At 40.6% G+C, this 21,512-nt stretch overlaps 2 protein-coding genes across 2 annotated transcripts; one reads left to right on the plus strand and one right to left on the minus strand.

Annotated features, from left to right (window-relative positions):
- Nucleotides 1–2,619: 2,619 nt before the first annotated feature.
- LOC106318780 (pyruvate decarboxylase 2) lies at nt 2,620–4,771 on the minus strand. Its single transcript, XM_013756913.1, has one exon. The coding sequence runs from the start codon at nt 4,636–4,638 to the stop codon at nt 2,815–2,817; it is 1,824 nt and encodes a 607-aa protein (XP_013612367.1). The 5' UTR covers nt 4,639–4,771; the 3' UTR covers nt 2,620–2,814.
- Nucleotides 4,772–15,810: 11,039 nt separating this feature from the next.
- Nucleotides 15,811–16,539, plus strand: LOC106314932. The gene has a single exon (XM_013752726.1). The coding sequence runs from the start codon at nt 15,811–15,813 to the stop codon at nt 16,537–16,539; it is 729 nt and encodes a 242-aa protein (XP_013608180.1).
- Nucleotides 16,540–21,512: the final 4,973 nt, after the last annotated feature.

The raw sequence follows: 21,512 nt of genomic DNA on the forward strand, positions 1-21,512 counted from the left end.
AACATATCATATGCTGGAAAATCACTTATTGTCCACATTAGTACTGTCCGCATTTGAAAGTTTTCTTTACACGAAACATCGTATGTTTCAGCACCTTGAGCCCATAGTTGTTGCAACTCATATATTAGTGGCTGAAGAAACACATCAAGTGATCTCTTAGGATGCTCTGGTCCGGGAACGAGAATCGAGAGAAACAAAAACTCTCGTCGCAAGCACAAGTTTGGGGGGAGGTTGTATGGTGTAAGAATGACGGGCCATAGAGAATATTGTCTTCCACTCTTGCCAAACGGACTAAAACCATCAGTACATAATCCAAGGTAGACATTTCTTCTTTCATACGCAAAGTCGGGATACTTTGATTGGAAATGCTTCCACGCTTTTGCATCTGAAGGATGTCTGATCTCACCATCTGTTGAGTGCTCCGCATGCCATCTCATTGGTTGCGCTGTGCGTTCAGATAGATACAACCTCTGCAACCTTTCCGTCAAAGGTAAATACCACATCCTTTTATATGGCACTGGAACTCTTCAACTCGTATATTTATAATGAGGCTTTCCACAAAATTTGCATGTAACCCGCTGTTCATCCGCCCTCCAATAAATCATGCAGTTGTCGCTGCATACATCTATTACCTGATACGATAAACCAAGACCAGCTACGAGTTTCTGAACCTCGTAGTATGAACCAGGAGCTACATTATCCTCGGGTAGAATACCTTTTACAAAATCAGCAATCGCATCCACACAGTCTTCAGCCAAATTATAATCTGTTTTAATGCCCATCAATCTTGTAGCAGATGATAAAGCTGAATGACCATCTCTGCAACCTTCGTACAATGGTTGCTTTCCAGCATCCAACATATCATAAAATCTCATAGCTTGTGCATTGGGTACATCTTCCCCTCTAAAATGATCATTTACCATCTGCTCAGTACCTACACCATAATCTACATCCGTTCTAATTGGTTCTTCTAATCTAACCGCTGGCTGAGGTTCGCTAGTACTACCATGTTCATAATCAGTTTCCCCATGATGATACCAAATTTTGTAACTTCGTGTAAACCCACTCAAATATAGATGAGTCCAAACATCCCACTCTTTAATAACCTTTCTATTTTTACAGTTAGAGCAAGGACATCTTAACATACATGTTTTTGCTTCCGGTTGTCGGTGAACTAACCCCATGAATTCGGTTATACCTCGTTGGTATTCTTCCGTAAGCAATCTCGTGTTCGGATCCAAATGAGGTCGATCGATCCAAGAACGAAAATAATTTGAAGAAGACATGTTTTTTATGAATCAAATTCGTGTGTAAAGAGAGTAAGAGGGAGGATGAAGATATGGAGTGAATGAAGAGGAAGAGGGGTGCTTGTATTTATAGTTGAAATCCTGCCGAGAGACCGAGGAAATTCCGACGGAATACCGACGGCAACGGCTCTTTCCTCGGAATTTCTTCGGAATTTTTAAAATCCCCCAACGGCTCTCTAACGGCTATAATATATCCTCGGAATGCATCGGTTTTTTCCGAGGAATACATTTTTCCTCGGTATTCCATAAGAATATTCCGACGGATTGATATTTCCTCGGAATTCCGTCGGTATATTCCGAGGAAATTACGAGGAAACCAAATTTTGTGTTTCCTCGGAATATCCTCGGAAATTTCTCGGGATATTCCGAAGATTTCATTTTCCGTCGGAATGTCCGTCGGAATACCGCTGTTTTCTTGTAGTGTTTATCTCATTGATATTGCTAGGAAGATGGATTGTGTAGCGTTCATGGCCAGTAAGTCCAAGGGTTTCTGCTTCCTCACCAGACGGCGAGTAAGTCCAAGGGTTTCTGCTTCCTCACCAGACTTGAAACACAGAGGAACAATCCCACTACTAGCCAAGTTGCTGCGGTGGACTCTATCAAAGCTCTTGGCAATAATAGCTTTCACGCCCTAATAATAATTTTAAGATCTCAAGGTTTACATGAAATGCACATATAACCAAGATAGCAATATATAATGTATGCTTACCAAAAGCTTAATTTGGACCCTTTGCAGCCCAATCCCGAGAGTTACCAATTCCATGCTCTGCACCAGCTAGTCTGATCGTATCCTGTCCAGGGGTTTTGTATCTCTGTAGATATGTTCAAATGAAACCGTAAGTTATGGCTTAAGTTCTTTGAAGTTTGTAAGAGAATTGGACTCCCAGTAGCTGCATCAAAAAATCAAAATTCCTCTCCCATAGGAAGGTGAACTGTCTTGAACTTCTCCATTTAAGAGCTTGTTAACAATACATACGGGTATTGGCAAATGTTTGAAGGAGGAGAACATGAAGGATCAATGGAAACCGAGAGCGAGAGAGTAAGTCGGCAAAGTTTTGTGTTAATTGTCTACCAACAAGAACGAGAAACACATTACAACTTAAGGAGGCCACGTTTAAGTATCACTCGTGAATCGTTGGATGGACTTAGAACAGACGGCTGGTGATTCCTCTTTGACTGTAAACAAATGAATTCAAATGGATCAACGAATCTTTTATACGATGTGACGTTCAAACTAACTAATGAATGTTGTCCGTATATGAGATGGAATTTGATGTCCCTATTCAAAAAATCAAAATTATCAAGGAGAGAAAAAAGCAAAACAAAATGATCAACTCTTACATTTACAGACCAAACAATTACACAAAGTTTAACCGAATTTTATTTTTGCATTCAAGAGTTTTATCCTCAAGGAGACTCGCACTGCTCTTCTCCAAAGGATACACAACTACTTTTCATAAAGCAACAAAGGAACTACCAAACTGAAAATAGAGTACATCTCTGGACTCTACTGAGGATTTGGAGGACGACTGTTAGCAGCAGAGACTCTAGATCCCCACTCCAAAAGCTCCTTGCTTGTGTCATCTTTATGCACTATCACTTCAATGAAACAAAAGCTCTCTTTTTCCTCATTCGTTGCCGTGCTAATCGCTTTCACAAGCTCATCCTCGCACCTCACTTTCGCAGTCCAGCATTTACCTTCTCCATTGTGAATAGCCTCAACAAAAGCCGTGTAGTTCCAGTTCTTTATCACATTGTAAGGACCATCATGGATCTCCACTTCAATGGTGTACCCTCCATTGTTGATGAGAAAGATAATGGTCTTTTGCCCACACCGTATCATGGTCGACACATCCTGTGCGGTAACCTGGAAACTACCGTCCCCAATACAAGCGATGACACGTTTGTTAGGTATGGCTTGAGCATAGCCTAGAGTAGCACCAACAGACCAACCGATGGACCCATACTGCATTTGGAACTCGTAACCACATCCTTCAGGGAGCTTCAGCTTCTGACAATTGAACCAAGAATCCCCCGTCTCAGCGAGCACAGCAGTTTCAGAAGAGAGCAGGTTCTGAATGTGTTGAAACAGCACATTAACCCTCAAAGGCTCCTTGGGATTCTCTCTCAGAGGCTTTCCTTCTGGGACGAAGATCCTGTGGTAATTCTCGTAAGCAGTGTTGTTATGCTTGATTCGTTTAGCTAAAGCGCTAAGAAAATCCTTCATCAGTACACATCCAAACGCAGGTCCGTTGCCGATAGTAACCCGATCAGGCTGCACGATGATTGCCTTGTCCTTCTTGAGAAGCAGAGAGTACCCAACTGAGCTGTAATCATTGAAAATAGGACCCGCGAAAAGATACGCATCAGCAGACTCAACAATCTCAGCGCAAAACGCAGTACTCACAGCTCCCCAATACGTCCCAATGAAGTGCTTATGATGCTCAGGGACCTGCCCCTTAGCAGATGGCATCACAGCGACACCATACCCAGAAGCATCAGCAAGCTCAACGAAAGCCTCCGCAGCCTTGGCAACTCGCATCTTCGGCCCGCCAACGAGAACCGGCTTCACCGCCTTGTTCAAGAACTCAGCAGCTGCCTCCACCGCCGCGTCTAAACCCATCTGGTTGCTCACTTTAGGCGCAAGCGAGAACGGAACAGGGTGGCGACTGAACGTCGGCATAGGAATCGCCGGTAAGTTGCAGCTGATGCTGATGTAGACAGGTTTGCTCTCTTTCAAAGCGGTGGAGATGGCGGTGTCGATAAGCTCGTGAGCCTCTTCCAAGTTATTGATCACAGCTTGATAGCAAGTGACGGCTTGGAAGCATCTGAGCTCTTGGGTGAAATCAGGTAAACCGATCGTATGGTGAAGGATCCTACTCGTGCCGTAGTCGTTCGAGTTCGGGCCCCCGACGATGCAGATCAGAGGGAGATTCTCGCTGTAAGCGCCGGCGATCGCGTTCAGGACGCTTAATCCGCCGACCGTGAAGGTGACGACGCACGCTCCGACGCCGCGGGATCTGGCGTAACCGTCGGCGGCGTATCCGGCGTTTAGCTCGTTGCAGCAGCCGATGAGCTTGAGGCTCGGCTCGGCGATGAGGTGGTCGAGGAGCGTAAGGTTGAAGTCCCCGGGGACGGAGAAGACGTCGGTGACGCCGATCTCGACGAGGCGTCTCGCTAGGTAGCGGCCGAGGGTCGCGTCGCAGGGGCTGATGGTGGTGGAGTGAGCGGGAGTCGAGTTTTGAACGGTGGAGACGGCGCCGTTTGGTGGACGGCAGATATCGCCGGTGGCAGGGTTGCACGCGTCGATTGATCCGATCACAGTGTCCATAGCTGTTGGGTTTGTTTTTTTGGAATCAAAGTAGAGAAGAAGAAGTGTGAAACTGTGAGTTTTATCCCGATAAAATTAGTGGAATATAAAGGAGACTGAAACCGCCATTAGAGACGTAAAACAACGGTAGCAACGAGTGGATTAAACAACGGTGGAATAGAGAGCGGTTTAATCTCAGCCGCATATTTTTTTATGTAGCTACTAGAGAAGTCACGTGTATATATCTAATTAGAGCGTGGAGACTAGTTTAGGTATGAGAAGCAGAGAATAATTGCTTTCATGTGCAATGGCGGGCCCCGTGAGAGAGAGAGAGATGAAAACTACGGTTTGCTAATAAACCCCCAGGTGGCCAGTTGTTTACTAGAAAACTCGACGGTCAAGGATCCGACTCGTTTTTTGGAATTTAGTGAAGCGAAAGAAAGACACGTCGGTGAACGAAATTTTTTTTTTTTTAAAAAGGAGGAAAAAGCCATCACGTGACTACCTAAAAACTCCCGCGCTTCAACTTTTCAAAACCCTTATTATTGACTCAATCTTGGACATATCTTCCAAAATATCTGTATGCATCCTCAGATTCCATCAATTGTTACGTGCCAAATCGAAGCCATGAAGGAGCGACGGATTCCACCGCTACTTTCTCAAGAATGAACAACACTAGATCTACCTCTTTCGTGTCTCGCTAACTATCGCATTCAATCGATCCGCCATCTCCTTCTCAAAACGATAGAGAAGGTACCACATCTTCTAAGAAAGATCTATGGTCCTTATAATTACCAAAGGAAGAAATTAGCGGCTGCTAGATCTGTCACTTCGATGATGATGATGGTGGTGAATTTGAATACAGTGACTGAATGAAGTGCTGTGTTGAGTAGTGATTTAATTTCCCATTGAGTTATTAAAGTAGTTTCTTTCTCTATTTTACTCTATAGAGTGTTTTCCCTCTTCTGTAAGTTATATATAACATGTTATGTTGTTATCTATCATAACATTCAATTTGTCTTCTATCATACGAAGATTGAAGATTTTACCATTTTTGTTGGTTTGGTATTTCCAATGTGGATTGATCATTCATACATAAGGCCATCCACATTGGGAGACGTCTCTATATAAGTTGCATTTAGCTATTGTCTCAGCACATTTGGTTGAAGTTGAAAAATCCAGCTCCACAGTCCACTCTTTGATTATGCAGTCGGTTATTACTTTAAAGATTCAACGCTTAGTTCATGTCAACATTCCTTGAAAACAGAAATCATACAAAAAAGAGATGGTGATCATAAGTAAAAGAATGGTTATGTTGTTAATAAGAAAGAGTCTTAGGAGTAATTTGGGTTGGAGCCAAATCATAATAGTATTGGGTTATGGCCTTATGGACCGTAGGACGCTCAAAACTTAAGAACAAAGATGATCAAGAGAACCTTTGAATCAGACACCAAGGTTATTTAAGAAGCATCAAAGAACTATAGTTGTAACGGGTGAAATCATTTTGGCTAAAGTAATACATGTAGTAAAGTAAAACTTATTTGAGGTCACACTGGTATATATCCCCAAGACCCAAGTACAGTAACATATCAATAAGACTGTACACAATTTTCATTTTCTCCGTGTTTTTTTCTTACCTAAGTCCTTCATCTCTTCTATATTTTTCCATCCCCCCCCCCTCCTTCGAAAGCCCCTTGATTATTTCCCACATTGAGACGGTCACTTCTCAATTTACAAGTTTCATCCATATTTCCACCTTCAACCAGCATCTCCCAACTTTATCAGTTCTCAACTTCTCATCAATTTAAATAGATTAAGGCGATGACAGTTTTGCACTTATGGCGATATATTTTAAGAGGAAAACATTTTTTACTTAGACTTCAGATTAGGGATGGGCATTTTACCCGATACCTGAAGCCGCAACCGAACCCGACTCGAAAAACCCGAACCGAAATCCGAACCGACGTAGCAAAATATCCGAACGGATATTAAGTTAGGAGATATTGGATATCCGAACCCGAACGGATAATATCCGAACCCGAATGAATATCCGCAGATAACCGAACATATATATACTTACCCTTATATTTCTAGTTTACATCTCTTTTTTTTAAAAATATTTATATTGATGTTACACATACTTTAAGATCATAAATATATATATAATTATGGAGAAAATGATTTGATATTCATTTAAAATGCATGTCAGACTTTTTGTTTCATGTATTAACAAAAGTTACATTCAAAGTTTAAAAACAATACCCAAATTAATATCTATTTGTTTTTGAAATATTATCTCCAAACCTATCGATCATTCGATCTATAAAAAATAAAAAAATCAGTTAAGCGAAATCCATATTTTTAAATACAAGAAACTTAAAAATGAAAAATTTAATTTTTTTCTTTTAAAATCTAAATATCCGAACCCGATTCAAAATAACCGAACCTGAACTAAAAAGACCCGAACTCGACCCGAAGTACAGAAATACCCGAACGGGTTCTCTATCCCTATACTGAAATACTCGAAAATCCGAAATACCCGATCCGAACCCGAACGGGTATCCGAACGCCCACCCCTACTTCACATAGTACTTAGTGAAACAAGTGAAAAAGTTTTTACTTACTTTTTCGCTAATCACTGTTAAAACAAAGTAAAGTTGTTTCTTTCTTCCCTATGTAGAGAAAATATGTGTTGAGTTAGTTTTATTTTTTTTCTTTTTGTTTATTAATAAGAGAAATTACCTATAATGACTCAAATAATGAAAATATTGGCAAAGTGAGTCACATGTCAGTTTTTATTTTGGGCTTTGAGTCCGCCTTAGTTTTTATTTGCAGTTTGGGTCGCGTCACTTTTTGACCCTATACAAGTCATCCAGCAAAGACGTATCGCACCCTCCTCTTCCTGAGAAATTGCGAGTTTGCCATTGCAGCCTTCGCACGTGAGAGAGACTATCGCGATTCCCAAGACAGACGGCCCAATAATTTCTCACCCGCAAACCACCGCGGTAATTAAACAGCTTTCTTCTCCTCTCTCTTTCTCTCTCTCCATCAAATTATTCTGCTAAACCTAAAAGTCGAAAAGTCTTGTCTCCTTTCGAGCTCTCGTGACGAGTTTAGCAGCTTTGAGCTCCGATTCACTGCAGCAGCTCAAAATCGACTTTAATTTAGATTTCTATGGTTTCCGAGACGAACGCCACATGAACTTCCGGTCGTCGCCGTCGAAGATCTACACCGACACCCCGCAAACAGGCCCGACCTCGGACCACCAACCGATACCCATGTACTATGAAAGGTTTTATATATTTCTCCTTATCAGAACTCGACTCTGTCCTCTCCTCAAACTCTGCATGTCACCACTGGAATGCAGCTGTTTTTTCTGGGTCTCATTAGTTTTAGATCCCTGTAAACAAACTTTCACAATATGTTCCCATATTTAAATGAGCCATCATGTCCTTTTGTAGTTTCCGACTCTGACGAAGATAAAACGGACTCCTCCATGGACTCCACGGCACCGACATCTCCACTGGTCGATGCTGTAGATGACGGTTCATCTACACAATTTCCTAGAAGACTGTTTGCTCTGGGATTTTTCCCAACTGGTTTGCGGCTGAACATATACTCCAAGGCCAATGTCATCGGTGCTGTTGCGTCTGCTCTAGCAGGTTCTGCGGACATGGACGTTTTACTCGGCTCTTAGTTTGGCAGATTGTTTCACCTACCTGCTGCTCGTTGCCATAACTCAACTAAGCTCGTTGGAAGCCTCCTCTACCGTTAGCTTATTACGACACGAAAATATGAACTTTGGTACACCTTCGGTACTCATCCTCTTCGTTTCTCCCTAGATGAATTTCACTCGATAACTGGCTTGAACTGCGGCGCATTCGATGTAGAAGATTCAAACTCTGAGGTGACTGTAGGTAGTATTATGTGACAAAGTTTTTTTGATACAATGGTGGGTGATATAACCGTCGCTCAGGTTCTTGAGATGCTACACAATCCATTTCTTGCGAGTTGGAAATGACTTCATTTGGCTTTGATAGCGTTGGTGAACGGGGTTCTTTATTGTACTAACAAAACCCTGAAGCTCACCCCCAAGTATGTCGAAATGCTCACTGACGTACCATCCTTCTTGAACTATCCATGGGGTAGACTATCGTTTTTATACACCCTATCTCGTTTTTTGCCTCCCCCTGTCAGTAAAGAAATCCCTGACCCGCTGCACGAACTGCGGATCCGGTTATCTCAACAGACAACCGCATGCTATGGCTTTCCCCTAGCTCTCCTGTTGCTTGCTTTCGAAGCCGTGCCTCAGCTCTTGGCTAGAATTCCTGATCCAGGCAACACAGCTACTTTTTTGGAGGACCCTTCGGCTTGTGCGACCATTGTAGTTATCCTCACGACAAAAGACACTGTCGTTGTCGAAGCAGAGCCAGATGTAAGATAACTCTCTCTTATATTTTTGCCAACATTTCTGCCATCTGTAACATTTATTCATTGCTCTGTTCTATCTCGCCTCCTAGGTGACCGTACACTTCAGCCTCATCCTGGAAGCCGAGCGCCACCTGTAGTTGGACGAGGTCGAAGACTTGCAAGTAACTCGTTTGGTCCACTGCTTTAGTTCTGGCCATACATTTACTACTGAAGATTTCAGAGGTGGAGAAAAGTCTTTTCGTATTCGAGGGAAACAACACAGAAATGCCCCTGTTCCACCGGAAGACAAACCTGAAGTTGTACCCATCATCCAGCGTAACTTACGGCTGCGTAAACCTGCGGCTGTTGTTGTTGAAGACCTAACATCGTTGAACATAACGAACCCGAGGTCCCTCATCAATCAAGAAGTTGTCCAGACAAATATTTGAAACTGTGGATTTCAGAGCAGCTTCAAAACATGGACAGAGGGATCTACGAGCGCTTAAAAACAATGGAGAGAAATATATGCTGTCACTTAGGTGTGTCCCCACCTAACGTCCACAACACACTGAAAATGAAGGCGGATGATGATAATCATGGACTCTCTGATTCTCCGAAAACTGTTGGTATCCAAAAGCAGTGGCCACCCCGCAAGTCAAGAAGAGCAAGTTCAACTGTTACTAAGCCTACAAAGAAAATACATTCCTATCCACTACGCTCTGCAGACGGCTTACAGGTGCACCCAACTAAGCAAGGCTAAAAATTAACGTATTCGGATTTCTTCTGTGCTCTGACCCCAAAAGAATTCTCAGGGAAATATAGGACGCACCCCACCGTACTTTAACAAGGAGTCTGAAGCCGATTACGACTGTGCCCATGATCGTACTCCACCATTCGATGAACATGTGAACTATCAGGTTAAGTGAGAGAGTTTAGGTTTCTCCAAATGTTGTTGTAAGTTTAGTGTACATTTCTGAAAGGTGGTGTACGGTTTTCGTATAGGAACCATGTACACCATACGCTGTACCAGATGAATCGAATTCAGAAAACCCCGTCACAACGGTCACTGTTTATAATCCTCTTATATTTGTTCGTCCACAGTCCTATGTGTCACCAACCAAGGTGACTCAACCTCTTAATAGTTAGTTTCTACTTTGGTAACATATCAGCGTTTCAATATTTTGTTTTAATATTTTTATGTTCACACTTTTTGTAGAGTGGTATAGACCAACCCCCCTGTATAAGTGATTGGACTCCAACCAAGCGCTTCGGCGATGAAAAACCCTGACGGTCGCATGGGAAGAATCAAACCCTCATATCTACAACTCGGGGAAAATAGTACCTGCCTGTGAGACTCCACCATCAGCTGCGTATCCGGACTCTGTCCCAAATTTACCATCCCAACTGCAGATGACGTGGAACCTCTTTCCAGAGAAGTATGTGCTACAAAAACTCACTCAGCTGTTATTGAGGGCGCTTCACTTGATTCGGTGGCCTTTTAAAATAAACGATCCCCGGTTGAGGAGGAGGAGAAGTATGAAAGTTGCAAAGAAAACATCTCCATTGATTCCCAGTTGCAAGAGGAACAGCCTGGAGCTGTAGAAACCTTGCCTGGTTCTGACACGGATGAGGATGGCAATTCAGTGGAGAGTGGTGATAAACTTCTGCGCAAAAAATCCCAGAAAATTTGTGGAGTGTACACCCCAGATGCAAGGTTGAAAGGGTTGTTCATGAGCGAGAAGAAGACTGAGTATATGCCCCTACCCAAGATAAGTCGTGCTATTTTTAAGAAGTTTAGCGATATTCTCAGTGAAAACCTCGTGCAATAAGTTTAGGATGTAATTTACTGTTAGAAACATATAGACATCTTGTTCTGGCTGATTCCAAAAAGCGTTCCCGCTGTTTTAATTTGCAGGCAGTTCCAAATCAAGACCTCTCACATTGTCACGAATTTTTTCTTCCTTGACATAGCTACACCCGGGAAATGGTTGTCCGACGAGGTACAAATTTTTTTTTCAACCTCGCAGAGTTATAAGTTTGTCTCTTTAATTTTTGCTGCTAATAATGTAACACAACACATGTATGTGATAATGCAAATTGTTGTGGAGGCGTCGTGGGAGTGTTCTGCAGAAAGACCGGATGGTAATGTTCGATCCGTACTTTACAAAGTTCATTACCTCGAACTGGCTCGCTTTCAATGAAGTTGAGGATAAGTTGGATTTTGATTGGGGTACAAACATAGCAGCTTATATTACAGGAAAGAGTAGGGGCAAAAACCTTAAGTTGGAACTTGGTCGCGATGTCGACATGGTGTACACTCCAATGCATTGGGGGAGGAATCATTGGGTTGGTCTTTGTATTAACTTGCGGACTTCTAACGTGACCATACTTGATTCGTTCATCACTGAGAATCGAACTGAAGCAGATGTTGATGTACAGATGACTCCTGTTCTGAAGTCCTTACCATATATACTTGAGCAGTATGTCGAGTATACAGTGTACCAAATCAGTGAAGGAGTGCGATTTTACTCGTGGAATCGGGTTGAAGGCATCTATCACAACAAAAGGGGTGGTGACTGTGCGCCTTGCGCCGCTGAGTTTATGGAGATGCATTCTAATGGTGTTGGGAAAGAAGAGATGCGTTTGATAACAGACAAAGTTGTGGATAAATTTCGCGAGCAGTATGTAATGGACTGCTACGAGGAGTTCTTTGGCGATTACCAGGTTGCAAACGAGGCCAGTATGAAGTAGAAGTAACTTGATTCTACCTATCTACTTTCGAAAATATTTTCCGCATGTATAATTATTGAAGGCGTGTTTCTATTTCTTGTCTGAACTTAATATCTACGTTTTTTTTAAAGTGTGGGATAACTTTCCATTGTAAAATAACGAATGTATACCTTCAATATTAAGGTCGAGACCCACTCTTTATGTAATCCATTTTACATATTGAAACACAAGTTCGTATTGACTATCTAGTATTTAATTAGCATTGTAATAATAATTCATTGCATAGTTCATATACGTACACTTAAATTGATAAGCTGCATACCATCTCCATTTGCCAACCTTTTACTGTGAACCGAAACGTTACATGTTTTACTCTTTCAGAAATGTCGTTATATTGGTAGAAACGTTTTATTTAAAGGATAACCGTACACTCAACCTAGAAAAGGCTTGTCGCCGTACACTTAATACATTTAAAGCGTACACCACAGTTTACAGCTAGTAGAAATCATTGGGGTAACGAGTTTTAAGAAATACTTAATTTCGTCAATCTCAGCAGCGTTATTCTTCTCGTCTTCTTCTATTTTATTAATACGATTTTCCATCGAATTTAAGCTTCGAATTCTGCGTTCGTGGCCATCAACTTTCTTCCTTAGCATCTCGGTTTCCTCTTCAATAGCCTCATCCCATTCTTTCTTTCTGTGCAAGCCGTCATCCTGCAAATTAGACTGAAATATTAAAATTTCAGAAAATGATAAACAATATATTATATGTTTGTTACCTCAAAGGCTTTGCAAATGAAGTATTTCTTTCCAATGTCTGCTTGTGCGTTACAGATCTGTATGACAATCTGGCCACCGCATGGACAGCGACGCGGAATTCCATAGTCAGAGTCGGCAACGATTTGCAGCATGTCCATATACCTCTTCGCCCTTTTATCGTCGCTGTAGCTTGGATCCGTCATTCTTAAAATTTGCGATAAAGATTACAAAGGAAGGACCGGTTTTAAACACAATTCGTAGTGTAGATGTGAGTTTAAATGTTCAATCTGACATTCCAACCCCCAAACATTGATTCGTCACCAACCAAACAACATTCATTTATTTCCACCAACAAACCTCGTTAAATCTTAAACGTATGGGGATAATATTATTTAAATATTTTGTGTTCTTTCAAATTTTAAATTAATGATGAGCCGTTTGTTGGTTTTCGAACACCAATATAGCCGTAAGGATAGAATAAACATAGTGTCGGAACTGAGCTGCCAAAAATTTAGCCGTTAGGAGAGAATAAACCTGCAAAAATATAGTTGTTAGGGAAAGATAAAGTCAGCCTGGTTTCCCTATATACGGAGATTGAACTGAGATGTTTTGTATTCGCACCAAAGAGCTCTGCTTTCCTCAAAATACACTGATCAAATATTTTCAGCAGATGACGGATCCTTACTATGCAGATGTGAAGCAATGGAAAAGGGATTACGATCGGTGTGAGATGGTTCTCTTTGCTAACCAATGCAAACCCAAAATATGTGTGTGCGGTGGTCCTATTACATTGGCAACCGACGACAAAGGAATGAGTTACTACGAATGCAAAGAGTATGAGGTGAGTAATGAAGTTCATAATCGTAAATAGATTCAATATTTTGAGTTAAAACATGAGGATCACTATATTCTATCCTTCAGGATGATGGGTTACACATTCGGCATCGCTGTTTTGATGCTATTAAAGAAGAGTTGGAGGAGTTAAAGAAGAAAGTTGCTGAGGAGGCAAACAACCGAATGAATGTGGAAGATGAGATGAAGAAAATGCGTGAAGATAGCAAACTTCTTTAGGAATTATGTATCGAGGTGAGAAATGAAGTTTATAATCGTAACTTCTTAAGGAATTTTGTATCAAGGTGAGAAATTCGAGTTTTGACATGAGGATCACTATCTTATATCCTTCAGGATGATGAGTTACACAGTCGGCATCGCTGTTTTGATGCTATTGAAGAAGAGCTGCTAGAGTTAAAGAATGAAGTTGCTGAGGAGTCAAACAGCCGAATGAAGATGGAAGATGAGTTGAAGGAAATGCGTGAAGATATCAGACTGCTAAAGGAATTATGTATGTAGGGGGATGTTGACTCATGCTAATAACTTTAAGTAGTAATGTTTTCTGTTGTCATTGCTGTTATTGTCCCTCAAAATAATGTTGTTGTTTTCAATTAACGTTGTTCTGTATTTTTATTAACGTACAAGTCTATAGAATTCTATTAAATGGTCGCCTTTCGTTATCTGTCACTCGTATAGTTGAACTTTTATTCATAGCAGTGTATTTACCAAACGCCATAAAATTACAGCTTCACGTTTCCCAATGGTTGCTTATCTTAACAATCGGGTTGTTTAAATAGACCGTGAGAGAATGGAACATGTGTTTTCTGTGAGACAATAGTGCCCGTAGGCAAAATGAAGCAAGGAGATTATTCTGTGAGAGAATACAATACAAAGTTCCTGGCAGGAGGTCTGCTTGACATTCACGGTGAAGGTACATTGGTAAAGATGTATCGAGAAGGCTTACGAGAAGACATACGGTCAAAGATCGGAACAACAGTCTTCTCGACATTAGACGAAATCATGCAGGAAGCTTTGGATGTTGATGAAGGTGGTAGGCCGTGTGACAGATCTGTCTCTCCCACAGAATCAGATGACTCGGTTTCAGATGACTCGGTATATGCGCATTCGGGAAAGCACCCGAAGAAGAAGGCTAGAACGGAAAAGCATCGTAACGACGACGTAGAAGTCGAAGAGCATGATGGTGACCAACAATATGAGACTGATGCTGAGTATCAAAATTGAGTTGTCTCTTCCAAATCCGGTCGAAGGGAGTAATGATGAGTGTGACAGTAAGGTTGATCTTGAAGACTATAACGAATACATTGAGGAACACCACAAGTCCGATTCTGAGTCGAGTGAAGACTTCAAATGATGTTAATGATCGAAAACCACAATTTGTTTTGGTAATTGTTTTGTTCGCTAATGTTGCACACCAATATGTTATGCAGACCATTTTCCTACTCTGTACGTGCACACGAAATGATGTTGATGATCGAAAAACCACATTTTTTTGTAATTGTTTTGATCACTAATGTTGCACACCAATATGTTATGCACACCATTTGCATGCACACCAATATCAATACAGAGCAGACGCGGTGGACACAAACCACAATTTACACAAATAACCGCTTAAACCATTTAAAGGAATTAAGGGCAATCAACCAACATCGGTGCACATCAATAAGTTGCGTGCACCATATAGACCGTGCACATGAATAACGATATAGATCATGAGCGGTTTACAGAAAAATAAATTTACACAAATAACCGCTTAAACCATTTAAAGGAATTAAGGGCAATCAACCATCGGTGTACATCAATAAGTTGCGTACACCATATAGACCGTGCACACCAATAACGATATAGATCGTGAGTGGTTTTCAGAAATATAAATTTAAACAAATAACCGCTTAAACCATTTACCAAAATTAAGAGGAATCAACAAACATCGGGTGTACATCAATAAAAAGGCATACACCATATAGGCACGTACACCTATATACAGAATCAGTCCACCCGATGTCCCATGCCTGAATATCTACTTCCACTAATACCCGTGATGACCAGTAGTACCATGCATACACCTATAGAATGTTATAAAAGAAGATAAGAGTGAAAAATTGCGAATTGTGAGAAATAATTATAACGACTATAATTGTTCTCCTATATTTTTTCTTAACGGATAGATTTTTCTCAATTGTTTAGAACTTTTCGTATGAAGTTGCGTTTTATCTTATGTATTACATTTTCAAACGTCGTAAATTTAAGTCAATTGGAAAAAGTTTTTTCAAACGGCGTAACTTTAAGTCAATTGGAAACCGTTATTTCCAAAGAGAACCGGTTACTGTCGGTTGGACTTATCGCATCTCTTGGTTCGTGTCGGTTACAAACGGTTACACTCCTTATAAATACGGATATCGGGAAACAATTCACAGCAGACGGAAATCATTCTCTTGCTATAATGACACAATTCCCGATCCTCGATCTCCCTTCAGTGGTCCAAGCATTGGTGGTCGAACGCGTTGCAAATAACTCTTTCGCAGATCTCTATAGACTCCGATCTACTTGCAAGTCTATGCGTGCGTTGGCAGACGACGGTGGGGTGTATGCTTCCTTTGATTTATATAACTACCCTTGGTACCTTGGCACGCAACATTTATTGTTAAGAAGATGCTATGAGGAGGGTAATCCAAGTACTCTTTACGTCAAGGGTGTGGAGTATTTCTACGGGTTAGACCGTCTAGATCAAGGACTTCGTTTGTTAAAGAGAGTAGTGGATGCAGGATACGAGCGAGCGTTGTATACCTATGCAATGACTCGCCAAATTTTCTGGGAGGATGAGGAGTACGTTTCTCGTTTCACAAGAGAATCCGTTGGTAGAATGGGAATGGTGGTTAGAAATGAAGATCCGATATGGTTCAACAATGAGAACGACCAGTTCATAACAAAGAGGCATTTGTTCATGTCAACAGTCGTCCCCTTGTGTTATAGTTGCCAGTGTTCACCATGCTTGGACCGGGATTGGGTTCTTTGGTACATTGAGCACAACAAGGCTGGAGACATGTGTAATTGCTGCTTCTGGATTAAAGAGGTTGCTCTTTTTTACGGGATTTTCAGTGTTGCACTGGTTTTCCTGATTTCGACACATGGCAGTAATGCTTCATTGTTGTATTACCTTTGCACTACATAAATAAATATAAACTTTATGAAACCTCATGCGTTGTACGGTCCTTTGCAGCGTATTTTCAAACAAATTCAAATTCAAATAGGTCATATTGTCCAAAATAATTTAGACATATCCATTTAAATCGTTTTATTCTTCAAATCTTTTATTGTTGACATCGACGAGACTGAATACTACTTTTTTACGAATATTATTAAACAATTACTGACCGTTTAACTGTTCGCTATTATGATATCTATTAAAAAGATGAGAAATTCTTTAAATTCTGACTTCTTCGAGACAAATTTCTACTAAACAATCATTTTGCTTAAATGTTTTATTTTACCTAAAATCGAGAAGTGCTTTTTCGTTTAGGTCATTTTGCTTAACCAATTACTGACCGTTTAACCAAGTTTTTTTAAAATTACAAAATATGGTGTACACCTAAGTTGACTAGAAAGGTGTACATACACCATATTAAGTACACCCATATATAAGGTGGACATATATTTAACGCACACCATAGACGTAATAACGTATATAAGGTGGACATATGCTTAACGTAATAACGTCCACCAAAGAAAGTACGCCCATATATAAGGTGGACATATACTTAACGTACACGATAGATGGAACAATAACTTTTTAATTTAATTCACACGCCTTCTTTATGGAATTCATCTTTTTAACTTTGTATTATCAGTGTTCTACCAAGTCAAGACAGCTAAAAAACCTTTCCCAATCTCGAAAATTCGATGGTAGGTCAAGTACTCCCAAATCTGCCCGACGAAATTATCTGTAAAATCATCGCGCTTCTTGGAGAGGAGACATTCTATTACTTGGGTGATTTCCTCCGGGCTGAGAAACGCGGTTACGCACTTGTCCATGAACCGTCCGTCTTAAAGATGTGCGATATTACACTTATGGTCCATTATGTGACCAGTCAAATCTGCAAAGGTGGTCAGTTTCGCGAGTTTTTCCTCAAGTGCATTAATGCAGGCAACACAAACACAATATGCTATGACGGTCTCCACGCAGCGATAGGCATATGACTTGAGGAGAGTATTAAAATTTTGAAACCAAATGTGCCAACGCATGGATTATCAACCTTTGCTGTGGCCATTTTCAATGTATGTCTTGGCAGAGACAAGGAAGCCAGCCAAGTGTTTCAGTAGTTCGCAGCCCATCACGCCGACCTGCGGTCGGAAGCCGTTTTAGATGTGGGAGACTCGATACAGTGGCTGCTGTCAACTTTCCATGCGCCATGGCTTAACACATACGGTGAAGCCTTCCAATTTCCCGACGATGATGTAATCATGCACCCAAAATGCCTTCATGGCAAAAACTGCAGGAACTTTTACGTCGGGATGGACGGTTCCTGCGAGAACTGCACTTGTTTGTACAATGCTGTAACTGAATTTGTTCAACTTCATTTTCAACAAAGTGTACGAATTATCAAATAAGGTGTACGTTAATACAAACGCCGGCGAATACTGGGTATTTTAAAGAACCGTAGAGGTTGTTGATGTCACTCAAATTACCCTAAGGAGTGAATTACTCTCTCAAATAAGAGGTTCGGATGTAGTACTTAGGGATCGAATCCACAGAGACTCTAGGATTACACAATAGATTATGGTTTTTGAATAAATCTAGATTAAATTGTTTATAAGTTTTAAAGTAGTTAATGGAGTGGTGAGCAAGTGTATTGCTCAATTGATTTGTTTTGGAGTTGTTAACAGTTGGGAGAAATAGCTAGATTCAGGTATATTCTCAGGTATAATAAGTAAAACTTAATTTGGTTTTTAAGGGTTTATTGATGTTAATCATTCTTGAATTCAAACTTTAGATATAATCAATCTGATTATCTAATTTGGATCTCGGATTTCGACTCTCGTATGTTAATCACGAGAAAGTGTCGATCAATAATTCTTAATGAATGTCGATCGATACACCTCTCAAAATATCGATCGACAGGGGTATCGCTGCGTCGATCGATATTTCTTCCAGAAAGCTTTACGGATAGGTTTGATCTAAATTCTCTAACTCACTAGACCAACTCTCGTCTGTATCTAGTCAGTTAGATCATACTAGTTATTTTCAGGTATTGAGTCAAGCAATGGCTTGATCCCAATTAATCCTAAGATCTAAATTTAAAGGGTGATCAATCCTAAACTTAGCTTTAAGCATAACTAGATGAAAAAATTATATTTCTAAATACCCTAACAATTGTTGTTGTCAGTAATACATTTATCAACCTATTGAGAAACCTAAATCTAACAATAAGACTACTAAAACATATTCATAAGAAACATGGTTATGATGGTCTGAATAATACTTAAATAAATTAAATAGCAAAAGTATGAGTGAATAGAGTAAGCAACAAAATGAATATAAGCAAAGGAGTTCAAGATTTTCTCTGTTTTGCAGTGTTGATCTATCTCTCCAATTCTAAGCTCTCCCTTTTCAATAGTGGCTTTTTGCTTCCTCCAAACTAGGTCTAAAAAGGTCTCTAGGCAAGTCTGCCTCTAAAATGATACAAAACCCTAGTAAATAGCCTAACAAGCGGCCAGAGACTTAAAATGTAATTATTGAAACTTTTGTGAAATTTTAATTCTTTTAATTTGTCATTAACTCTCGAGTGGCTTTGCTGTCGATCGATACGAAGAGTTCACTATCGATTGATATTCCTTGGTAACTATCGGTCGATAGTCTGACAAATAATCGACCATCCAGCAAAGCTCATAAGTCTCCAAATAGCTCCAAATACATCATTTTCTTCCGGTTAGTACCTGAACCTGTAATTACTCTAAATAGACTCTATATAGTAATAATATATCTGAAAATACTCATAAACCATGGTTAAAATTGGGTAAAATCCATGGTCTTTCAACTCCCCTAGACTTACTCTTTTGCTTGTCCTCAAGCAAAACACAACATAGCAGTCTCTATGAGAGAGGTTTGAAAACCGCAGGGACTCTCATGATTTAAAACTTAGAATCATCACCCCTTCAATATTGCAATCCATATCTACAAAGTCCTAATCACAAGGGCACTTTATATTATATCCTAGCTTATCAACCAAATTCTTCTAGCCAGCAACTTAAACAAATCTTGTCTGACATTCCCCTTCACCAACCTCATTTCTTTGCATAAATAAAAGTGCAGGCATCACCTTGGGAGTATCGATCACATGATGCAAGGATTCTCAAACAAGTATCTGGATCTGCAGGTAAAAGTTAGTTTCTATCTTTTCTCTCTACTAATTTCTCTCTTTAGTCAAAGTCTGCTTATTTCAGGTTCATTGACCAAGATTGGACAGACTTTCTTGAATCAAGTCTTAATGGTGGTTGCCACCAAGCCCTGTTCACTTCTTTTTGACCTATATACAAAAATTCATATGAATCGAACCTTGATGATTGCCGCCACCAAGTCCCGTTCGAATTCTTTTTGTTGGAATCCTTATGAAGCAAGCCTTAATGTTGTAGCCACCAAGTCCTGTTCGGATTCCACCTAACTAACACCTAATTAATAAAAATTTTATTTTTTATTTTTTATTTTTTTCATTCTACCTATAAATCTAGAGTCGAAATAGAGAGATAAAAGATGATAAATCTACACAAGGCTTTACCTTTCAGACTTGTTTGAAGAATCTGATCTCATGTATACCAAGCCCCAAGACAAGCAGTTGTGTCAAGTTTAGTGTTGGAGGCCAGCTTTGGTTCCTTCAAACAATCTCAGCAAGTGTTGACAGTTGACATGTTGATCCACTTTAGTATCTTTAGTACTATGTGAAATCAGAAAGTTTAAAATGGTGCTAAAGGAATGGTTAGATAACAAGCAAAAATCAAATAAGATCATTATCCCCTTCTTGACTCAATAAAAACTTTTTGTTTGAAAATATGATTTAAAAATTCATGAATAAACTAATATCAGTAAGTACCTCCCCCAGACTTAAACTTCACTGTCCCCAATGATATTCAGTCTAAGATTAATGATATTCAGTCTAAGATTGGTTGGTTAGAAAATTAATAACAACTACTAAGTTAAAATGTTAGACAAGAGAAAATAATGTTCGTACCCATCCATCTCTAATGTAGATCGATATATAAGACACTCGATCGATCGACATAAACGCATCACAGTCGATCGACGTAAGGATCTCGTCGTTGATCGATAGCGCGGAGACAGAAACATTATGTCCTAGCTGCATCGTGTCAGTTTATCTAACCCATAAGTATCTGTCAACTAGGTTAGCTCTGTTAGACAATCCAAACATATGCAAGGTCAGCAAAATAGATAAACTCCAGTCATAACATAGAATAATAAGGTCGAAAGTAAATCCTAATAGTACGAAAGTAAAAGAAAACATAAGTAGATAGGGATAGAAATATGAGGACTAGTCCTCATCAGTGGTGTCGTCGCTGGAGGTGCCTCTGCGCTGGCGTGATGGTCCTGCTGCCAACGGTGAGCTGGCTCGCACACTCCTCCTGCTCGAACATCAACATCTCGATACTCTGGCCCAGATCGCAGTGAGGGCATCGACTACGACGCGCTTGAAATCCCCCTCGGGGCGTGTAGACATGTCTGGCATAGGTGGGAATGGCGGGAGTGCGGCCTCGGGCTGATGCGGCTCAGGTCCTCCAGGTCGCTGGACCGTGTAACGTCGCGGCATGGTAGCTGGGGCGCGAAGGAGGCGTGGGTCAGGGCGGAACTGAATGCTACCAAGGCCGTGGTCGAAATCCGTGAGTGTACGCAGTGGCAGCCCACCAAGTGCGTGCCGTTCTCGTCTCTGAAGCACCAGTCACGGTCTCCCTTGAGCCACTGAGTGCTCGTGAGATGCGCTGCGTCCATGTAGACGATCCAGTCATCAATCTCAGCATCGTCTAATGGAACTCCAAAATGTATGAAAATCGGGGTTAGTAGGCTCCCGACCGTCTCCTTCTTCCTTCCTTGTGACTGGAACGGCTTCATCTTGAGCTTGACCAGATGCTCAGCAAAGA

This window comes from Brassica oleracea, chromosome C9, assembly GCF_000695525.1.
Source record: "Brassica oleracea var. oleracea cultivar TO1000 chromosome C9, BOL, whole genome shotgun sequence".
Lineage (NCBI taxonomy): Eukaryota > Viridiplantae > Streptophyta > Magnoliopsida > Brassicales > Brassicaceae > Brassica > Brassica oleracea.